The 22,893-nt window shown below is 39.9% G+C and overlaps 1 protein-coding gene across 2 annotated transcripts; it reads left to right on the top strand.

Moving 5' to 3' along the window:
• Window positions 1–3,275: 3,275 nt before the first annotated feature.
• Window positions 3,276–21,628, top strand: SPICE1 (spindle and centriole associated protein 1). 2 transcript variants are annotated; one of them, XM_082752658.1, is made up of 17 exons: window positions 3,276–3,380; window positions 3,681–3,728; window positions 4,777–4,923; window positions 6,846–6,948; window positions 7,672–7,793; window positions 8,642–8,739; window positions 9,073–9,209; window positions 9,434–9,574; window positions 10,325–10,590; window positions 11,649–11,780; window positions 12,392–12,539; window positions 14,115–14,339; window positions 16,158–16,552; window positions 17,781–17,952; window positions 19,287–19,386; window positions 19,677–19,764; window positions 20,584–21,628. In XM_082752658.1, the coding sequence occupies exons 1-17, from the start codon at window positions 3,279–3,281 to the stop codon at window positions 20,635–20,637; spliced, it is 2,478 nt and encodes an 825-aa protein (XP_082608784.1). In that variant the 5' UTR covers window positions 3,276–3,278; the 3' UTR covers window positions 20,638–21,628. The 2 variants fall into 2 exon arrangements, with proteins under 2 accessions (XP_082608784.1, XP_082608783.1); XM_082752657.1 differs by lacking the exon at window positions 20,584–21,628 and adding an exon at window positions 20,016–20,547.
• Window positions 21,629–22,893: the final 1,265 nt, after the last annotated feature.

Below are 22,893 nucleotides of genomic sequence, written 5' to 3'. Positions count from 1 at the left end.
ACCAGAAGACCTGAGCAATGTCACCTCTGAGCTCTTGCAGCTCTGTCTTGCCTCTTACTGGGACACGGGATGACCTTTGGTGGGGGACTTCGAGCAGTGGTGGCACTGGGAGACTTGTGGCTTCCCCTCTGCACTCTGTAGAAGCCAAAGCTCCTAAACCACACAGCTCCCTGCTCGCCCTCTGCCTCCTTCAGCCCCACATACCCCCCTGTGGCCACCCTGGCTAGACGTATATTTTGGTATTCTACAGAAAACTACACATTTTCCCCTCAATTTGAATTTTACGATTCAAGTTTTCTGTTCAAAACGCAATGCTTTGTTTTTGTCTTTATTGAATTTCTTCTTACTGTTTTGAGGCTCTTTCTGTGATTCATCAATGTTGTACTTTTGTTCAAATCCTTGCCTCCAAAGTGCTTGCAAGACTGCCCAACTTGTGTTATTTACAGAAGTTTGAAGTCAAAGGTCAACTCCATCATCCAAGTCACTAATTAAAATAATCAATCTTAGCAGACAGATCAGATCTCTTAATTTAATATACCTTCCTATTGTCCAGAAAAGAGCCACAGCTACATTTTGGGAATTGCTGTTCAATCACACACTCCTTTCATGTTAATCCCAATCTGACCCCTATTTGCCTTTATGAGGACGGCGTTCAATGTAATGTCAAAAGTCCTGCTGAAGTCTGAATGTTTCATCTGTTTCTTTCAGCACTTCCTAAGTCAGTTATCTCTGCAAGGAAATAAATTAGCTTACTTTGACTTGATTTGTTCGGGACAGATGAGCACTGCCTGTTTCTCATCACTGTATTGTTTTTTAGTTGCTTGCACCCTGCCTGCTGAACAGCTTGTTTCATTATCTTTCCCGATAACAAATGGAGGTTGGCTGATTTATAACTCCTCACTCAGCCCTGTTGGTAAAGACGAGCAGCCTGTTTTCCCTTTCTCACATCCACCTAAATCTTGTTCTTGAATGGCAGCGGGTATTTTGGAAGAAAGAACAGGGACACTGTAAGAGACAAGATGCTGATCCAGAGAGATCATGGGTCTGGATCAGGGGAAGTGTTCTCACGCGTGCCACAGCACTGCCATCAGGGGACAGCAAAGGCTGGCTGCTCCCTAAAGCACAGGGAGCTGAGCATGATAACATGGCCAGCAGGGCAGGGGCTTCACCACCCAGGGCCCCATCCCACCGTACCCAAGCAAGATGGACAGGGCAGGCCTGGAGATGGCAGCTGGGGTCAACAGAGAGTCCAGACTGTCAGGCAAACCCTGAGCAGGTCTCAGGTCGTGGCTGTCACACAACTGCAGCTGTAACACAGGCAGGGCTCAGCACCAGAGCCCCAGCTTAAAAGCAACTCTCGTGGGATGAGGGAGGTCAGCCCTCACAGAGGCCTCTCTGCACTGTGCCCTCCAAGGTCGCTGGAGCGAAGGGGGACAGCCCTTGGCTGTGCTATCTCTGCGCTGGCGCCGAGCCCGGGGTGCCAGACCTGCAGGAGGGGGGATGTTCTCAGGGCCCTTTCCTCTGCATGTGTTGGGGCACACATCTCCTGACACGGACATCCTTGTTCCCAGGATGAGCAAAGCCCGGGGTTGTGAGCATCTTGGGGAAAGGAGGTTCACAAGAGTGCCTTTTTTTTTTTTTTTTTTTGCCATAGAACAAATGTAGAAAGTCACATTACTGCTGGAAAAAACACTCTAAGGTTGTGATATTTCTCCTGGTAACCAGTGCTGCAAAAATATCCAGGACAGGAGAAAGATCTCAATTACAAAGGAATTCCCTGAATCATACTAATATGGAATATAAAAGAGAAAGAGTATAAACATAACCAACCGCATTGTTTGGAAACTTATTTTGGAAAATGAGGGTTTTAAATGTCTGCCGTTTGGGTATGCAGTCTCTACGTTACATAAGCTCCACTGTGAGTAAATAGATGCTGTAGATGTTCAGCTGGCTTCTGCAGAGATAATGGATCATTTTCAGAAGCTGCTGTAAATGTAGTGTGAAGCACAAGCACTGAAGGGTAGACAGGCTTTAAGACAACTGATAGAAGCCCAGTAACCTGCTCCCCATTTTCTGATATGTGGCTGAAGTGTTTGAGACTAGAGCTGGCTGAATAACAAGTGTCTCTGGCTTGTAGTGTATTAGCTTATATGACGTACTTAACATTTATATTTGATGGTAATTAATAGTAGCAGAGAGGTTTATGAGATTTCAAAGTAGATGATATATTGATCTAATTGTGCCACGATTGCTTTCTTCTCTTTCCAACAGGCCTTGCTCTTCAAGACAGTTTTAAGCCATGCTGGGACAGAATTCCAGATGTGTCCTTAATTTATGCTTGTGGTTCCACATTTTAAAATAAACAGAAACTAATGAACCCAGTACATTACCTTACACATATGCCTAGGATCAGGGATTTATTATTTTTTTTTTTATTTTTTTTTACCACAGGCTGGTCTGATGTTCAGCTTCAGGTTGCGTATGGTATCTATGTTTAGTGCCGATAGGAAATGGAATTTCAGGCGCAACTTACAGCATAAAAAACAAAATGACTCAGGCACATTTTTCAACTCTTCAGCAAAGGCAGTTGCTGCTAGTATCTTCCTGTCACTTTTTTTTTTTTTCTACCTTCATAATTTCCATCTTCTTTTTCTTCTGGTATCTTATGCAAAGCAATTCCTTCCCTCAGCACATTGACCATTACCACCTGCCTCTTTGCACTGATGTTGGTTAAACCGGAGTTAGATTGATATGAACCACTGGGAAATCATCATTTCTAAATATCATCACCTCACAGACAGCAGGAAAATAAATCACAAATCATCATTTCCTAAGCATCAGGAGATTTGGGTGAAGGGGAATTTTCCTCTTCAAGGCATGATTTTTGAATGAGGAGCTGATAAACCCTCCACCTCCACTTTTCACCTCCAACAGGCAAAACATTAAGCTCACATCGTATTATTAGAAAGCGTCAGTTTTAACCTTTCAGAGTAGTTCGCAGCTCTACACATGTGACCCAGGGAAGCGGAGGACCAGCGGCGCACTTGTGGGGCGAGCCTGTAGGAGGTCGCTTTGCTCAACCAACCAAGGGCCCCCCTTTATCTGGATTTAACAGCGTGTGCGACATCCTTTTAAGTTCCCCTCAGCAGCATTTGTCCTGCCCTTCGCTACCTACCGGGCGGGCCCTGAGGCGGAGCCCAACCGCCACCTCCCTCCCTCCCTCCTCAGGCGGGGCCAACGGTCCCGTGGCAACGGCTGCGCGCGAGGCGGCGGCGGCCATGTCGCGGGTGCTGCTGAGGGGGGCGCGGGCCCGGCCCCGCGGCCCCGCCGCTGCCGCCAGGAAGGGGCCGAGGAAGGCGGCGGCCAGGCGGGACTGGGACGTGAGTGCTGCCCCCTCGCCCTCCTCTCCCTCCTCTCCCTGAGGCTGAAGAGCGCTCCCAGCCTCCATAGGGATATCCTTTTTCCTCGCCGATAACCTCCCTAAACGTGGGGTGCTTTCGATGTTCTACAGGTGTACCGCTGTGTGATTTTATGCTACATATGTTCTGTCTCGTTGCTTTTTACTCAAACTTAACAAAAAATAAATAATAAATATAAATAATCAATCCAATAATATACATAATAAATCCAGTTCCCTCGCTGTTCTTGTTTTTGATGTGTTTTCGTGTGCCTTTCTGCAGAGTACTGTCCATGACCTGACAGTCCACCGTGCCACGCCTGAGGACATCGTAAGTATCACATTTGTCACCACTCCTTTCCTATAACCACGAGATTTATCTGATTATCTAGCATAAATGTATGCTATACATACTGGGATAGCTTTCTGACTGCAATTAATCTCCCTTTTTAAGCCTCTGAACATACAATTCTTTTACTGTTTTTTGTTTGTTTGTTTATAATATGTCAGGCATCCATAGATATTTCTCTGGCAGCCAGGATCTTCTCAGTTCTCTGTTTCCATTGGGAAGCAGTAACTATGTTTTTATTTCAACGTAGTGTATCCCATTATAGATAAAAAAAAAAACAAAACACTCTGTGGAGTAGTTTGACATTAAGCCTCATCTCTGCCCAACAGACCAAAAAAATGTGCTCTATTTTGGAATTTTCTATAATTCTGAGGGAGTTCAATCTTCATTTAAACAATTTTACAGTGCTTCTTTACATTGAATGACTTGTTCGTTACAAAATACATTAATTCCATTTCTTTTTCATTGGTAGCACTGATCACCAGGATGGAATAGACAAGAAGAGCTGTTGTTGATTTTTAAATTTTGACAGACTAGTCAGGACGGATAGATACAATTGCAGAGATAGCCCTGGTTATCTTGATGTTATTTGGACACTTTTGCAAGCACTGGACACATATAATTTCTTTAATTTGTATTTAAACTGAATACGTATGTATCATTGTTAGAAGAAGAGCAAGAATTTTGCAGGTAACTGACACTAGTGTTAAGTCAGGAAAATACATCTCTTTTTACGCTTATTATTGGTGGGAGTGTTTATGTTTTTTGCCTCCTTTTACAGCTGAGAAAACTCGTGCTGAGTCAGCAGATGGAAAATGAGTCTCCCGTCATTCACCTTTGCAATTGCATTAAAAGTAGCTAGTACTGATGGGATCTGACATTTGTGGATATTTGTGTGCTGTCATTGGCACTACCATAAAAGTAAATTAAACATCTGGTGCATGAAGGATAAAATCAAGGAAAAGGGATTGTTATCATTGTTTTTAGGTTGTACCTTGGTTTTTAATTGGTTTCTTTCATGTTTACGTAGCTGCGTCGCCATGAAATACACAAATCAAAAAACAAAGCACTGGTCCATCTAGAACTGCAAGAAAAGGCTCTGAAAAGAAAATGTAAGAAACAAAAGCAACTGGACCCCGATTCTTTGGAGAAGAGGAAATTGGCTCTGATGCGTGAGGTAAGAGCTAAATCTGTGCTTGTCAGCCTGTTGCAGATGATTTGTAGTGGGAAAACTGCTCTTGCACATAGGTAAGAATTTGTTCCTCTTTTTGGATAGTTGGACTTCATCTGTGTGTACATCCTCTACTTGCAGTGATAGGAATAGGCTGCATAATGTTTTAACTGCTGTATAGTATCTTAACTCATCTGTGCAGTTGAGCATTTCATCCTTGTTGCCTGGCTATGCCATTTGTAATGCTTCAGGCCTCTTTGAATCTGAACATCTAAATTTTAATGTTGGCCCTACACGGATGGCCCTATAACAGTCTATTTCTAAAATACTGTTAGTCCGTTACACTGAATGGTAGGTGGTGAATGGATTAACGTAGAGGGGATGGTTAGGATTAGTCCTGTTTAATTATCTTTAGTAACAATCTGAAATGGGAAGGAAGATGAATTTTTAAATGAAATTCATAGGTCAATTTAAATGAAATTCATGGGAGAAGATGCAACACTCAGTGAGTATGTTGAGGGTGTGTAAAAGGGCCTAGAGGGGTTAGAAGCTAATATCACTTTGTTTTCTGCTGATCACAAACAAAGGTGAGCTAATTTACCTTGGGAACAATGCTCTAAATAAATTCTTATAACATGTTCAGCAGGTAAGTGAAACGTAGGAACCTGCTGATTCTGATCTAGTAGGGGAGCATGAAAACAAAGTTATCACGATAACTTTTGTGTGAGTAAGCGCATCAACTTAGTTTTAATTGCTTTAGGCAAAGGATATCATGTTTTGGAATAAGTAAGCATTACCATATTTTTTTCCTATGTAGATCTGGCATAGCATTGTCTAAAAACCTGCATCAATTTGACATCAGATGGCTAAATGGGAAGTTAGTATCAAGGATAAAAACTGAATGGTGATTTGGAGAAGTGAATATACGAGATGATTAAGAGACATGAATACTCTCTGATTTGCTAAATTGGTTATGAGGCAAAGTGATCTATTGCAGTGTAATTCAGGCTGAAAAATCTAGACAGACATGGAAGCGAGCTGTGTGGGGGAACTGCGAAATGAGGGGAAAAAAACAGGTGAAATATCACTGGATTTTTTTGTTAAATGAGGCTGAGTATAAAGCATTAGTAAACTTATCGATGGGCATTGAAAGAAACTCTGTGAAGATAATAGCATGTAGTGCTCTGAAACTGCTGCATGCTGGTCTTAGGATTTCCAGGAGAGCAGAAATTAAATCTGACAAAAGAGGCATAGTGTACGAGGGCATAAGTAAGCCTGTCTTTCTGTGGGATCTTCTAAAGTACTTTTTTTTAGCTAAAATTGAATAACTATGATAAAGTGGAGATCACTTGCATATTGTGTTAGGTTTATGTGGCAAGAGTTTGGTAGTGGGATGGGTGCAGGGGTGGCCGTCATGGTTCCAGTTGACATGGTTCCAGTCATGAACTTCAAATACTGGGGGGGAGAGAGACTGAAGCTGTATCTTGTCAAAAATGTGTGAAGATGGCTGAATCATTTTGTTTTGCTAGGTGCAGTCAACTGTATGTGTGTCCATTGAAGCTTTTATGAAGGCTTGTGGCAGGATTTTGATTTTAAGGCAGGATTTTCAATAATCAAGGATGAATGAAACAAGTCTGCCTGAATTGGTTTGTACCTATTCAAATGGTTCATTTTTTGGGTGTCTATCAGATGAGACAGTGTTGATGGGGACCCCAGAAGTGATAACTACTTCACATTTCAGAAAAACAAGATGAATTCTAGTCACTCAGGATGAAGTCTTCTGATTTGTCTCAATTGGGATCTCACTGTACAGTGCCAACTTTGTAAAGATTGCCTTCTTGGCTATCCTTTTGCTAACTGTACCTGAACAACAAAGGAGAAATCAGTCTGCACCGTATGAAATATTTCCTTATATGCTCTACTTTCAGATTCTCTCTGATCAGTACCATTTGCAAGATGTATTGGAACGATCTGATGAGGTCATGGCTGTGGCAAAACACTTGTTTGGGGATGCTCCTCGCACACGAACAGGTAGACCATCTTATTTCTATGTGAGAGTACGTTTATCTTATCGCTTTTCATAAATAGTCTTATTATACAAAGTATTCTTTTTAAGTGTTTTCATCTGATGTAACACAATGGATTCTGTTTGTGTTGGATGAAACACAGATGAGGATAACCATGTGGCAGGGAAGAGAGAGCCGTGGCTGGTTAATCCGCTGTACCAGTCTGTTGTGGAATTTCTGGTGACTTCCTCTGAAGCATCTGATGCTGACCATTTCTGCAGCAAAGTTACCAACATACACAGAGTGCCAGTTTGTGCACCTAGAGTAGTTCGGATTCTTGTTGCTACGTGGATTGCCTGCTTGTTCTTGGATATTGCTGGAGTTGTATCAGCATCTTGTGAACGTTGCTTTTCCATTTCTTACCCCGGTTTATGAGTCCTTATGCTGTTTGCATATGAAATCTTAAGTTCATTTTTTCTGTTTGGGCTGCCATTCTCTTTTGCTTATAATTATGGTTTCACCCTATGTACTTTTTCTGCACAAGTTTATTTACACAGGACAGAAGCTTGATACATTGTAGCTGAATGTCTTGAGATAACTCACTGGCCTTTGCCAGTTAGTCAAAATGACAAACCCCTGTGACTCCTCTTTACACAATGTACAGGAACTTGCTTTTTGGTACTAAGTCCTGTGAGGTACTACAGACTGAGTCCTCTGCATTCTTCCTGATTTTATCTGATTCCTTTAGGTTTCCCTAATGTAACGGTGGCTCCTAACTGTGACGTAGAATCATCTCAAGGACCCATCATACAAAAACACGATCCTCCCACTGAGCTTTCTATCCTTAGTGAATCTGTCATGGATTCCCAGGTAATGTATATTCAGTTCCACACGTGTCCCACGTTTCTGGGTTGCACAAAATAAGAATATTCAAAGGCAGTGTTTCCAAGCAGACCTAAACCTTTCTTCTGTGTATGGTGTAGCATCTTGATAATACACAGAGAAAACTGTATTAAATTGACATGAATTTGTTTTGCAAGACACTGGCGATCATGATTTTAGTTTAGTTTCTTTTTTTTCCAACCTTTAAGTAAGAGAAACACTAATTTCTTATGTCTCACATTAGTATGCTTTCCCTTTTAATTATCAGATAGAGAACAAACTGATTATAAACTAAAAAAAAAAAAAAAACCACAACTCTTTATGTTAATTAGAACCAATTGCTACCTATTGAAATATACCTGTTTTTTCAACTGTGTGCATACATGGGGACATGGGCTCCAGTTTATTACAGATCATGCTCACTTAACTCCACAACCTTTATTAGTACTACAAGTTTTTTTAATACTGTACATTATTGTACAATTATTTAGATTTGTGTAACAACTTTAATGTTCATATAAATTCATTTAAATTTTTATTTAGATTGTGTCAGCATTCCATTTTCTTCTCATAGCATGAATTATACCAGGAATGCTCACTTTGGTTTGAGAATTGTCATATGACACCTCTGAAAAGTAGCTCACTGCTGAAGATCTGTGGAGATCTTTATTCTGTTGTTGATTTTTAGTTTTGTTTTGGAGGTGGGGATTTAAACAAATTAGGGGGAGAGAGGTAGCTTTTTTTCTTGAAGCAATTCTAATTGATGTATAACTTCTTCTTAAAGACAACTTGATATATCTCTGAGGTTCCTTTTGTTTTCTTTGTCTCCTAAAAAGGCTCTTAATGAAGTGCAAGAAGAAGCATTATCAATCTGTCCATCGGAAGATGGACAGCATGAATCTCTGAATTTCAAATCCAGTGTCAATGCTGACAGGTCAGTGCAAATATCTGTTCAAGCTTCTACTTCTTTGATACTGGAAATAGGAGTTCAAAGGGTGTTGTATGGAAGTAGTTAAGTTAGTTGTGTGTAGTCTTTGTTGTTGTTGTTGTTGTTGTTTGCTTGTTTGTTTCCCTCCCTGCTCCTTTTCTGACCTCAGAATTCTAGGGAAAGCCTTTGTTTTAATCTTAAACCTGGGAATGAATGTGGATAGGGAACTCACCTGAGTAGCTACAGGTACTCTAAAAAGCTTTTTCTAGATTGCAAAGATAATCTAGAATCATGCTGTTATCATATCACAGTTCATTATTACGCTTGTTTTGAATGTAGGCTGCTTCAGATACTGAGAGAAGAAAATTCGTCGGTGAATTCTCGGTTGTGGGCTGAAAGGGGTATGAGAAGAACTACCTTATCACAAGAAGTACCTTTGACTCCAACAACTTTTTCTCCATCATTGGATCATTCAGGTTGGATTTGCCAAATCGCAGACTATCAAGGGTTATTAAGCTGTTTATAGGATTCCATCCTGAATTCCTGTTCTGGGTTGGGGTGAGAGAGACTTTTTAATTTGGCTCAGATGATCTTCCGGCCTAAAAAGCCAAATTTTCTAATTTTCTAATAACTTTGTAACGCAGTACTATTAAGAACGTATCTCCAGTTTCATGTATTTTTTGTTTTGTATTTAAATCAGCCCTCAATGCTACCAGTGTAGTCAAGAGAATCCATTCAAGACTTCAGAATGAAGACGAAGAAGAGACGCTAGACTCGACTTACACTGTGAGACAAGTGCTGCACCCAAACTCAGGAAAACAAAAGCAAATTTCAGCAAAAAGTTTAGTATTTTTTAAAAATTACATACCTTCCTTTGAATAAGGTCCTTAGTATCATAGCTTGAAAGGGATCTGTGGAAGTCGTCTCGTTTGTGCTCCCTGCTCACAGCAGGGTGAACTCCAAAGATTGATTAGGGGCCCTCATCCGTCCAAGTTTTTGAGCATCTGGCATTCCACTGCCCCTTATGTAGTGTGTTCTGGTGACAAAGCAAAGTCCATAGCAAGCACGGAACCACCAATACGTGGTACAACCCATCACCTTGCTGGCTATAGAGTTCTCCCTCCTGTGGTGCTTTTCTGTTTCTAATACAGCTTTTCAGTCAATGCTGAACAGCTTTATGAAGAATTTCAATCCACATACTCTACATGTAGTTTATACCCATTGTCAATCCCCGTAAACAGCTGTAACATGAAAAGATAGTTGTAAAAGAGTCACTCATTAAATATGAGACCTGAAAGCAGCTGAAATTTTTCACTGGCTGGTCACTGGCAAACTGTTTCTGTGCTTTTAACTGAGAAGAAAAGTATAAATAGGTTTCTAAGATAAAAGCACCAAACAGCAACACCAGAGAGGTACTAATGCGGTGACAGAAAATGGGGGTTTTGATTATTGAAAATGACTAGAGTGACTGGGGATGTTCTCTTATGGACCTCTCCTTTGATTTATTTCAATAAGCAATATAACTTCATTTCTATTGCAAAGCTTTCTATACAAATTGAAATTTCAATGACTTTTTTTTTTCTTCCCCCAGTGAAAAGAAAGCAAACTGTACAGAGCTCAGCAAGACAGAGGAGAGATGATTCTCTTGCTCATTCAATCCCCATTGACCTTCAGAGGGACAATAAATCCAGCCTAGATGTTCTCAGCTGTATGTTACACGAAGTGGAGCATGAACTGGAGGAATATGAGCGATGTACAGGCCGTGAGGTTCAAAAAGCTCCGAGAAGTGAAGGCCTCACTGGATTTACCTTGTCCCTGGTGAATGCTCTCTGTCGATTGATGCGCTACCTCAAAGAGGTGAGAAGACTTTGAATTCCATCTGTAGAATAAAAGAAAAAGGATATAAACTTTAATCAGAGGCGTCAACTTTGGTCCTTCCTGGCTCCCAACCAATTTACTTTGAAGTCTAATTATCATTACTTATTATTTGGATTGCATGCAATTAGGAGGTAAAACTTAATTTGTTAGAAACAGATATCCCTAATGAAAAGGGAGGAACTGACTGCAATGAAAGTCTCCAAGTAACTATTTGCAGAAGGTATTAATCAAATTACTTTGAAACTTATTTTTTACATATGTTCAGAGCTGTAGCAGCGTATTAACTACAGCCTTGTTTAGAAGTTCATTTTCTTCTTGGCCTCTCAAAGGTGATGCTATTGTCACTAGAAAAAGAGTACCCAAATCTTCAGTTTTCTTTGAGGAACTCCTTAGCTTTCTTCTTCCATCCGTAGTAGCAACTTCACATTAAACAAGAATGACCTGAAGTGCTTACTATAGCATTGCACAGCTGCAGTTCAGTGGAATTTCATAAAGACAACTACCTGTAAGCTTTGGGGAAATAAATACTGTTTTAAAAAGTTTTTATTTCATCTCTAATCCAGAGGTATTCAAAATGCAGCAGTGGCTCACAGATTCATTGAGCCTTTGTGAAATTGTGAACTAGATTATGACAGTTCTTGCACTTTTAACAGATGCAGAAAAATGTGTTGCCTAAATACCAGTTTTCATTTCATAGTGAGGGCAATAGATTCCTAATAAACATAGAACTGTCCTCTTTTGGTTCCTTTTCAGAGTGTATAACCATTGAAAAAGTACTTTAAAAACCTGATTTGTTTTACTGTTTCCTGTATGGATGCATAACAACGTATAAATCGAATATTGGGTAGCACAGGAATATGAAAGATTCTTCTTTAAGACCTGTGTTGGAAGCAAACAGTGAATGCTCAATTCAAGATTGAAAAATTACTACCATCAGAGGATGGACTTCGGCTGAGGTGTGATATTGAACTATTCCTGTTTCCAAATATTAATCTGTATTAACTACAGTAAGTTTTAAACTTTTTCTCCCTATTTAGAGTGAAATACAACTGCGTGAGAAAGAGTTGATGAGGCAACGTCATGAGGAGATGTTGAATGAGCACCGAGAACTGATTGATGCTTTGACTGCAGAAATACTTCTAGCGAGGGAAGAAAACATTACTATACAGGTACCGAGCCCCTTTCCCCAACGTGCTACTGAGTTTTGCTACAAATATGGCCTGAGATGCATTGTCCATATGTTCAGGAAAGAAAGTGATAAAATTGAATGAGGAGTCTGAGAAGAGCAGTCATGGGGTGTGGGGAAGGGATGTTTGTAAAGTCAGCATTTTATTTTATTTTTTTTAATTATGTTTAAAGCTTGACAAAATGCTAGCTGAATGGTGAAACTGAAAACTGAGCTTTATTATGTACAATCTAATGGTTTAAGCACCTGCCACTAGTGGAGCAGCGAAGTGGAATAGATGTAATACTACATTTTCGTTTCTTCAGCTTGTGGTGGAAGTAGATTTTTTTTATTATTATTAGTTACCTTTGGCAATGAAACAATAAACAACCTTGGAGAGGAAGTGGGATGATAAATAAAAGAAAAGAAAAAATGAGATTTTTTTTTGAGGCAGGAATAGAGACATGAATAATATCTCGGTCGAATCTCACAAATTCATGCAGTGGTATTAAGAGGCCAAATTTATTCTCGGTGCTGCTTGTGGTGTATAATTTTCTAATTCCTGTTTTCATGCTGCTAGATTAAAAAATATTTCTCTCTTTCTCCCATCCTTAGAAGAAACTTCAGCAATACATGATTGTAACAGATGAACAGATAACCTCTCTCACTCAAGCATTTAAAAGTCTCCCTATGGTAGAACCTAGAAGAGAACAAAGTCCAAACCATTTTGGAACTGCAAGCAACAGTCCAGCAAGTGGCCAAGGTATGTGTGTGCGTGTGTGGAGAAAACTGGAATTGTGGCTACTTTATTTCTGCAGTAGAAAATCTGGTATTTAATAGATGTCTACTTGAATAAACACCTCTTGTGAACCTGCATGTCACTTCTGGAAATTCATACGCCATGGGTTTCTGCTGTGAGCAGAAGCACTTTGCTACAGGCTTTTTTTTTTAAGTAGTGTTATGGGCTGAATTCCATCCCACTGGCATTCATGTATCTGGATCTGGACTTGGAAACTATCCATAAAGACAAATCATGGGCTTGAACTTCTTAAGTGACAAGTCTTTATTTTCCTGAAAAAGAAGGCAGAAGGAGAGCAGCCTTTCCTCACAAATGGGAGGCGTCCTTCTGTTCCTTACCCTGTTAAGATGCCTTACAAAATCAGATTAATCCTGGAACTGGTTGTCCTGGAAAGTGGTGGAGTCCCCATCCTGGGGGTGTTTAGGAAAGGTTAGACCTGATGCTTAGGGACATGTTATTTTGGGTGATATTGGTGGTAGGGTGATGGTTGGACCAGATGAGCTTGGATGGCTTTTCCAACCTTAATGTTTCTATGATTCTATGAATCCTGAGGATCTTAATAAAATAAAATTTAACTTAAAAAAAGTGAGAAGTGTCCAGCTGAAGCAGGACCCTGCCTGTCTGTTGCTGAGGCACTCTAATAGTATGAGATTGGTTCCTCCGTTAAACACTGGAGGTCGCTGCTGACCAGAAACAGCAGTTGGTTAGACCTGTTAAGCAGCCAGGGGTAAGTTAACTAGAACATCTCTGGAGAGAGGGAGGGTTGCTGAAGAAGGAGTTGGAGGGGGAAATATCATGACAAACAGCATGTGAGGAGGATGCTTTGGAAAGGCAGCTCTGCATGGTGAAGCAGGGGAAGAAGATCTGTCTCACCTCTTGCCAGGATCATTACATAAGGGGTGGAAGGCTTTAAATTCCATCTCAGTAATGTGAACCATGAACAATATCTTAAGCAAACAGCCTCTTTTGCTTGTCTCTCTGCCTTTGCAGAGTGTTTCTTGTCTCTTGTATTTTGGAATCACAAATGTTCTCCCTGATTTTCTGGTAACTTTCCTTTTGGGAACAAATATCCTGGGCAATATTGTTAAGGGTGAGTTCAAAGATAGCATTAAGGGAGCAGCGTATGCAGACATATTAAAACTACTCTGTTCTCACAGCTGGCTACAGCTTTGACTCCATGCTTTTCTTTTTTTGCCTCCCTGGTAATCTGTACCTTACAAGTTGCGTGTCTACGTGTCTTGTGCATGGGCTGCAAACAGTTCTCTTACCAGTATGCTGAAATTGTGAGCCTATGTATGATAGCTTATTTTGCTCTTCCAAGCCCAGTAAAGATTTTTGTTATGTCTTAGAGTTTTGTACCAGGGGACCAGAAGGAATTTAGGATTATGTGAGGAACATATTCTAGTCTGTCTTTTTAGATACCTGAACATAAGAATTGTCATTGGCACTTTTTCCTATACTGCTTTTGCTCTGAAACTAATTTTTCTTTTTTTTTTTTTTTTTTTTTATTCTACTCTGGCTTTGTTTTTTTTTCTTTAGAAAAAACTGATCTGAGCTGTTTTGAGCCCAGGAGCGATGAAGGCAACAGGGAAAATATGCTGAAGTTACCACAAGAAGAACTGCCTTTCAAGTTTCCTCAGAAGCCAAGTGCCTCAAGTGGTGTAGGAGCAGGTAGAAGCTTGCCGGCTCACATCTTCCAGCCAGCTGTCCTGTTGTCACCACCTCGTCAGAAGAGCAATCAGGAATCGTCTCCCCTCCAGAATGGTGAGATCTCTGGCCAAAGTAGGCTTTTATTATTTCAGTCTCTCGGGCTCGTATTTCCTTTGGAGATGTCTTTTCTATCAAAGTTTTTACATCTGAATGCCTAAGCCCCTTGGTCCTGTAGTTGGAATACCCTGCTTCTGCACTCAGATGTGCATTAGACTTTCTGACCCCTGCAGTTCTCCATCTGTAGTCCTCTGTCAGTGACAATCCAGATGGGCATTTTTAACTTGTACTGGCTTTGATTGTCACTGTTTGCTGTAGCTCTTTGTCTACGACTTACAGCACATCATCTGAGCTCTCCCTCCACTGGTGGTGTAATCCAGCCTCTGTCACCTATAATGGTGGAACCACTGAAGACTGGAAATCTGGGACCTTAGTGCTGCAGACCAACAGGGATGACTGTAGGCTGCGTACTCCTTGAGCTAATCTCCCCAGCAGAGATTTTTTTCCAAAAAAATTGGGAGCAAGTTTCCATATGGGTTTCATTTAGTAGTACACAGGAAGTGGTTGAAGAAGTTTGTGGTGAAATTACATGGTGACAGATTAACTCACAGTCAGGATTTGTAGGCTTTGGGAGTTTTTTAGGTTGCTGAGTATGATGGGCCCCTGTAAAGCTGTGTTGTTGAGGGACAGATGACTGTGTCAATGACTGGTTTGGTTGCTGACAGGAAACAGGCCACAGCAGTGAGGCTTTATGCCTTCTCTCCTTTAGTCCTACCCCTGTCATCTGTATTGATTTGTAACCCTTTTTAGTCAGAAAAATAACCAAAAAGTCCCTTTAATTTTTAACAACTTGCCAGAACAATTGGAAATTTATATCTAGTTTAAGCTTCTGGTAGTATGCAGTGCTGTGAAGAGACACATAATAAATAAGGAGGAAATGAACTAAAGATAGTTTTCTTCAAAGAGCATCATCTGGCTTCAGTCCCATTGGGAACTGTCAAACATGGTCTGCCATTTGAAACAGGAACGTGAAACCATACTCGTAGACTTTGCTGTCGTTAGGTATGTGAGAAATGCATTGTTATTCTTTTGAGACTGTGAAGAATGCTAAATGGCTCAACAAATACTTTTTGAGTATTTTTTTTAATAAAAAATGGTTCATAAAACAGTAGACGTAGGTTTAAATTTTTGAATGTCGTGCTCTGCTCCAGTGGCAAAAACTGATGCTTGGGAAAGAATGGCTATTTGGTATGTAAAACATGGAACCTCTGGTTTTGATCACAAAATCCAAGTTGGACTTTGTGGGTGACAGCGCTGGAACATATTTGGTCATGTGTGTGGTGTGTTATCAGTTTGCTAACAATGACCACAAGAATATTCAACTATTTCTGTTGGCCACGGTGCTTCAACTTCTTCTTAGGGAATAGGTAAATTCTTATTCCAGAAGTGTTGTATTGCACCATTCCAAAAGCTTTGTTACATTACCAATCCAATGTAAACAGCAGAAGAAAATACATACTTAGAGTTTATTAGATAAGGTAATTGGTTTTTGGAAGATGGAGGACTTACGCAGAAGCAGTGGTTGATATATCAGCTAAGACATTCAAAACATTTCTCTTCTCCCTGACTTTTCTCTCAAGCTCATGTACAATGTAAGACTATTTGCAGCAGGAAATAATGTTGTTGAGTCCTTGCAGCAGGATATTGCATAGAGTGATTTTGATCAGTGACATATGCCATTTAGGCTAGATATTACAATTCAAATTCCTGCTTGGTTATTACTAGCCTGATGCAATAAAGTTACTATTCATTTTCCTTTTTTTAAAAAAAAAATCATGTCTCTTTCATTACTCTTCCTTTATTTCTTGTTTGTAGTATTTACAACAATTTCTCAGTTTACTGAAAACACTGCGAGAGAACCAGGCAAAGAAAAGAGCTCACCCTCCTCCCTGAGAACACAGAGCACAACTGAGGAAACCAATCTTATCACTCAAAGGCAACCAATTCCTACTGCAGACAAAGACTTGGAGAGTTCCCAAGAGAAAATCAGTCTGCCCTGCCCAGCTGATGCCAGAAAAAACAGTGCAATTGAAGAGTTCTCTCAAAGTAGTGATCTGTTGGGACAGATAGCTGAGCTTACACAGCAGAACTCACTAATTAAAACTCAGCTGAGCAAACTGAGAAGCTTCTCAGAAGACAAAAGTGCCTGCCTACATCAGCCAGACTCGATGCAAACTACAAATCCTAGGTCAGACTCTTCACAAGGACAGGTGAGAATTTAACAGAAGGATGGATTCCCTTTTTTGCTGGTCTTCTTTCCTATAACTTATGCTTCTAGACTGTTTCTTACCTGTCAGTTTTTTTAAGGAAAAGAGTAGCAAAACAGATATTCTTTTCATTCACATGGACTTTGATTTTACCATTCCCTTAGGAGGTCAACAATAGTTCCTCATATGGGGCCTATGTTGTATACAAGTGCTGAAAAGCCCCATGTGTGCAGCATGTTTATACGCTTTGAGTATGGTTGTGCTGCAAAGAGAGAGGTGATTGCAATAGGTATATCTCTTGCAGCTTGGATTATACTATCAGTGAAATAACAGAGGATAATCAGAGAATCATTTCAGTTGCAAAAGACCTCTGAGATCATCAAGTCCAAGCGTTAAATACATTAATAGTGAAAACACTGCACCAACCCACAGGTTCTTGTCAAGTTTGTAAAAATATGTATTTAAATCCATGCCATGGTGTCTCTTCTGCTACTGTCACCTGGAAACCCATGGAATTTGAGTGAGTTTGGGTACATCTCTTGCAAATACTTGATACTAGGGTGCGTACTAGTTGGATCTGTCTTGGCAATTTTACTGCGTGGTGAAAATCCCCAAATCTTTGAGAAAGAGAGAACTTCAAGGCTTCAATTCACATAGAAAATCTTTAATCTGCAACTAAACAGCTATTCAGTGGCACTCCAGCAAGTGAAGTTAACATCACAGAAATGTCTAATCCCTCCCCTCGCTGCTATCTTTCCTTCTGTTCCATCACAGTGGCTAAATTACCGTTCAATTAAACATACTAAAGATTTTAAATTCCTTCATGTAAATGTAGGCTGAGAATGTGCTTACCATCCTTGTTGTAATATGTATAACATTAAGTCATTTAGTTGTACAAGATGATGCAAACTTCTTAAATGATCTGTGAATTGCTAGAGGGTTAAGGGGTGCTGGTGCTGGTACTGTTTGAAATGATGCAGATGAGCTATTTTTCCTATTTATTGGAAGATCCTTTTAAAACATAGTGTTTAGTCAATTAAGAACCTAGATAGAGGACAGTGAAAGGGACCAAATCAGATCTCTCACAGGAGGCGCTATATAAGTAAACTTAATTGTTTTTTCACTTGAAAATTAAATGTATAGAAGTACTTGATATACACTGCATGCTCTCCCTCAAGGTGCAAATTTAAGTTTTTTAATTGGAAGTATAATTATCCAATTATCTAAGTAGACTCCTCTTGTGGCAACGAAGAGCTTGGAAGAAAGAATAGCAGAGCTGAATCGTCAAAGTACAGAAGCACGTGATAAACTGTTGCAGCTAATAGATCAGCAGAAAGTAGCTGCTGCCGATCTGGTCTCTCCAATGATATCTTCAGTTCTGCCCCCGTCCCTAAATTATACTGGTAAGTACCCAAGTTTGGGAGAAACAAAAACTGGCAAGGTGGTGTTTTTCCCCTTTTGTGGGTGACCTGTCCTGAACTGATTGTAGTTGTGGTCAGCAGTACACTTTCTGTTAATGCCTGTGTGGTGCAAACACTCCTTGGTTTTAGAGGTGGAGGACTTCAGAGAGCTAAAAGAAAAATCTATCAGCTAAAATTCCCCTAAAATTTGTTTCTTAGTAATTAGTTACTTTGCCGCAAATATCGTGTTTCATGGTAAATTTGTTCTTTGCTGTGCCCTTGTGTGAAGAACAGTTCTGCTACACAGTCACTGAAGGGCAGAACTAGGCTTTGTTGCCAACAGATGGCAAGGGAGATCCTTGGTGTCTGAAATTCTTGATATTTTCATTCTTCCTGCAGCATGTTAATCAGTCCTCTATGATGGAGAGTCTTTTTGGAAAGACTTACGTATTTCCAGATAACATTTTTAGAAGCTTGATGTATCTCAACCACGTTTTTGAAGTTTTAGGTCTTGTGGATGCTCTGTCCCTCAGGCTACCTTGCTGAGTTACTGCCAGTGCTAACAGAAAGAAATAACTGAAGCTTCCATTTATCTGAAAAGATAAATGAGTGAAGGGGATATTCTTGCCAACTCAAGATCTGTAGATTAGCTGCCATTTGTAACTATAAACAAAAATACTTTCCAGCAGAGGAGGCCTTCTTAATTTTATTTTTTTTTTTCATGGAGTTACTGCAATTTCAAGCAGAACTGTGTGAGCATGTACACACATGCTCTATCTAGGACACCCACCCTTTCCCCCCTTCATAAACCACAGAGGATATATAAAGGGAAGTACTTGAGTGGGGAGAGGAAGGAGGAGGAGGAGAGACCGCATGTGTGCACATGCATGCAGGTGCATACGCAGTGACTCACGGAGTGGGATCTTAACACTTTTTGCACTTCTACAGCTGTTGTAAGATAAATGCAGTGTGAAAAGTAAAATCTAAAGGAAAAGAAGTAGAGAAATCTCAAGTTTTTGAGCCTCCAATTACTTAAAAAAAAAAAAAAAAAAAAAGAAGTGTTTATCCAGGAAGGGCCATTCTGTTTCCTTGCACATTGTCCAAAGCTGCTCTGAATAACTGCTTTCAATATCTGTCATTAGAAGAGGATGGATATTGGGTTGAATGGACCTTCAACCTGAAGTTTTATGTCCATACGAATATATGTTTATGTATTCTATGCAATTGTGAAGACTTACGTGGTAGTCCTCAAAAAAAAAAAAAAAAGTGAAAATGAAATGAATATTGTGAAATGCTGCTGTGTTCTCATCAAAATCAAGCTATTCTTTATTTCATAGAAAATACAAGGAGGACAATTGAAGTGTCTATTCCTGTGGCAGCTTCTGCGGACAGCTCCAAAGAGAGTGTTTCCCCTGCCAGTGTGACCAGTGTCAGAAGGTAAACGTTGAGCCTTTACTATTTGTTCTTTTTGGTAGTGTCTTGATCATGTGCCCAGCAGAACTGTAACATGATGGAAAAATCACCACGTCTTTCTCTTGTTCCATGAACTTTCCCAGATTAAATCAAACTCTGCTCTTTGAAAATAGGACAAACATCCAATAGCTTCTTCAAATGTCATTGTTTGTATTTAAAATACCTCCAGTGTGACATAAAACTGATCACGTGAGATATAAGATGTGATTTCATTGACTACTTCCTTTTTTTAATGGCATTTTGGATGTTTACAGGTCTGTAGGGGACTCTAGCAAACCTTGTTCACCCCTGAGTGCCATGTCAGAAAGTGTGAAACTAACTCCTGTCAGTCAAAGGCCAAAGGTAAGACTGCAAAACCTTCAATGAGTAAGTTTGATTGCTGTGTCATATAAAGAGAATGCAAGATAGATAAAGAAGGGAGTAGGGAGCTCAGTCCTACCGTAAATCTACTGAGGTGAAGGGTAATTGACTCATGTCAGTTTAGATTCCGGACAAACTGAGCACTAGTCATGTTGATTGTTTGCTGGTGTTTATAAGCGAGTATTCCTGTAACTGCTCTTTTTGCTGTGTCATCTATTTCTATTTGTGTTTAGAACAGGGAACCTCTTTCAGGCTTTCTCTGGTGGCTCCAGAAAATCTCAAGTAGCCTTTATGATGTGGAGTGATGTGTAAGAGGGAAGCAAGCTTTCGCCTAGCAACTGCACAAGTGCTGAAAACTAAATAAATCTGAAAATAAAGAACAATCACTGATCTTGATTACTGATTCCTAATATGCAAAAAAAAAATAGATTACAGAGATGTTTCACATTGGGTTCCAGACAGTAGTGTAGTCCGGTAAACCATTCGTAGATCTGTTTGTAGCAACTGTGAGAAGATACTAATGCTGTCTTTCCAGATATCCAAAATAACCTAACCTGGGAGTCCAAGACTTCCTGCCCTGATAGGGAAGTAAACATCCCCACAGGGGAAATTCAGAATGCTTCATGTAGATGTGACTTCAGCTAGGTGTCTAAAGTTGACAGCGTGATTACCTCTGTGGTCCCTGTGGCAGGCGATTGCTTCATATCAGGGAAGTGGATAATCCTACGCCAGCAAGCGCTGACTAGCAAGTCTGCGGGAAGCTTATGATGTATGACTTTCAACTTGTTTCCTCTTTTGCAGGCAGAAAAACAAAAAGAAGAAGGTTGGTTCGCATTGTCAATGCATATTATGTAAAGGAAGCTGCGCTCAAGTCCTTTTTTTATTTTAATTTTCTTATGAACAGCAATTTAGGTCACTGTGGTTGCCCTCTCCACATGTGCAGTTTAACTCTGGAGTGCTTTCATGTCAGTATAAAAAGGTCAATATGGGATAATACTCCGTGTGGCATGAATACAAGAAGGAATTCCTGGGAATGAGTTTCCAGACTGGATGCACTGCATCACCCCTTTTCACTGAAGCTGCTGTAGCAACACAAACGGGCTGCACACTGATCTGATACCTGTATTACACACGCTGAAGAAAGAAGGATCTAGAAAATGTGTGTGGAACGTAACATTTCTGGAGCATGTATTTGCACATGACTCGGGAAAAAATTCAAGAAAAACAGAGATGAGGGAATGCACATATATTCAAAAGCAACCTGGAGATTAGGAAGCCAGTCTGTTCCTGCTGGATGAGAATTTGCTTCAGAAATAAATTAATTTTTTCCTTCCATGTTTACAGTTGCTCCCCAGATTTGTATTTTCTGTGCAGTTAATGTATCAAGGATTGCTTCTGGACTTGATCACTTTTTAAATATTTTATTTTTATAGTAAACGTAAAGTGGCTATTGGAAGTTGAAATCAGAATCTCTGGTATATACTAAATGTGATCTTTGATACAATAGAAAAATGATGTAAATTATATTAAGCTCTTTTAGCATGTGTGTGTATAATACTCTAATGACCATGTTTGCACATTGATTTTATTTGACATTTTAAAAATAGCTGTCATTTTAGTATTAATGATTGACAATAAAATACATTCATTCCTTACATTATAGTAAACCTGAGCAAAAAAACTTTACAATTAAGGGGTTTTTTTTTGTTTTTTTTTTTTAAGAAATAAAATCCAGACTTAAATTTTTTTTCTAAGTAAAGTTGTTTTCATCTCTTTATTTTTTTTTAATTCATCTGGTCTAATATCCCTAAAGACATTAGTGAAGTGTGGCATAAAAAGGGGCCAGTCCCTATCCTTTCAATCAGTTCAGCTTTAAGAGAATGAAGAATTTATTTTATTTTCTACTAAGAAGGGAGCAGTTGCTTTTAAACACGCTTTCTAAATTAAAAAAATGTGGGATTCAAAAGAACACCTATTCAAATATTAATTGAAATCTCTGCAATTTATTATTCAAGTACTAACTGGGAATTGAAGAAGGCCCATAATAATTTTGTGAGGCAACAGTTAAAACTTTGGAGGAAATAACTGCCTCTGCATGAGATGTTTGGTGCCAAGGTTGGAAGGGACTGCATAACCGTGGTGCCTGCACATTAATGCTGTTGTTGCTGACTTCCTCTAAGCTATCAGTTAGTTATCAGCTGCCACACATGCTTTGTAATCAGGGCAGAGATTGAATTTTTCTCTTCCTGATTCAAGTAGGCTGAGATTTTGTTTTGGAATAAAAGAATTGGAATCAACCTTTTGAGCCATCATCTGGTTTCCTTGAATTGGAAGCTTCCTTTATCAAATTGTTTTGAAGTTGAGTCATCTTAGTTGTATTCCAGCCTTGTAAACGCTTACTGAGAGAAGTACTGCTGGCTTTCCTTTTGAGTGCTGAGAGCAAGATCTGAGTCTCCTTGGAATCAGTAGAACTCAGGTTCAGGAGGACCACGGGGGTCCTGCTTCTCAGTCAGGACTAGTGACCTGTTGCTGCATAAAATGGCATTGGTGGTGCAGAGCCCGTGGCCATCTGAAGCAGAAGGACCGTGCAGAACTACCGCCCGGGTCCCAAAAGCTGCGTGGCTGTGGTAGCAAAGTGGTGCCCTCCAACTAGTCGCCCCTGCCTCCTAGCACAGCCAGCTGGCTCAAGCTGTAGTGGAAGTGCATATGCTGGAAGTCTGTATCATACTACACCACTGATAAGAAACTCTTAATGATTTTTTTTTTTTTGCCTGTTCTAGACAATATAACACAGGAGAATGTTTTAGGCCTTCATCTTTGTTTTTTGATTGTGTTAAATCGTAGAAAGGCTGGTGTCATCCAGACCCAGAGCTCAGTGCAGTGCTTTTATTGCTAATGATTTTAAGAGTCTGCATGGTAAACGTTTTACCTGCCTCGCTTCCTTTCTTCCAGGTGTTTCACGTTCCTCCTTTTTTTGTCTTACATGTCAGCAGAAGGACATTTGGCCACAGACCGCAGTAAACACAAAAGTAAAAAGCAGGTATGGAAAAGCACTGCAACCTTTGTTTTTCCTTGTCATCCTATTTTAAGCATTGTTCCAAACAGGAGTTG

The sequence above is a fragment of the Aythya marila genome (assembly GCF_965140915.1).
Source record: "Aythya marila genome assembly, chromosome: 1".
Lineage (NCBI taxonomy): Eukaryota > Metazoa > Chordata > Aves > Anseriformes > Anatidae > Aythya > Aythya marila.
Note: the sequence above shows the minus strand (reverse complement) of the source record. Positions and strands in the feature narration are given on the sequence as shown.

What these genes read in the sequence shown, in the direction of transcription:
- SPICE1 (XM_082752657.1), top strand. Translation starts at nt 3,279, where the DNA reads ATGTCGCGGGTGCTGCTGAGGGGGGCGCGGGCCCGGCCCCGCGGCCCC. An exon ending in TCCAGTGTCAATGCTGACAG is followed by an intron (nt 8,740 to 9,072) that starts GTCAGTGCAAAT and finishes TTTTGAATGTAG; the next exon opens with GCTGCTTCAGATACTGAGAG. An exon ending in AAAGCAAATTTCAGCAAAAA is followed by an intron (nt 9,575 to 10,324) that starts GTTTAGTATTTT and finishes TTCTTCCCCCAG; the next exon opens with TGAAAAGAAAGCAAACTGTA.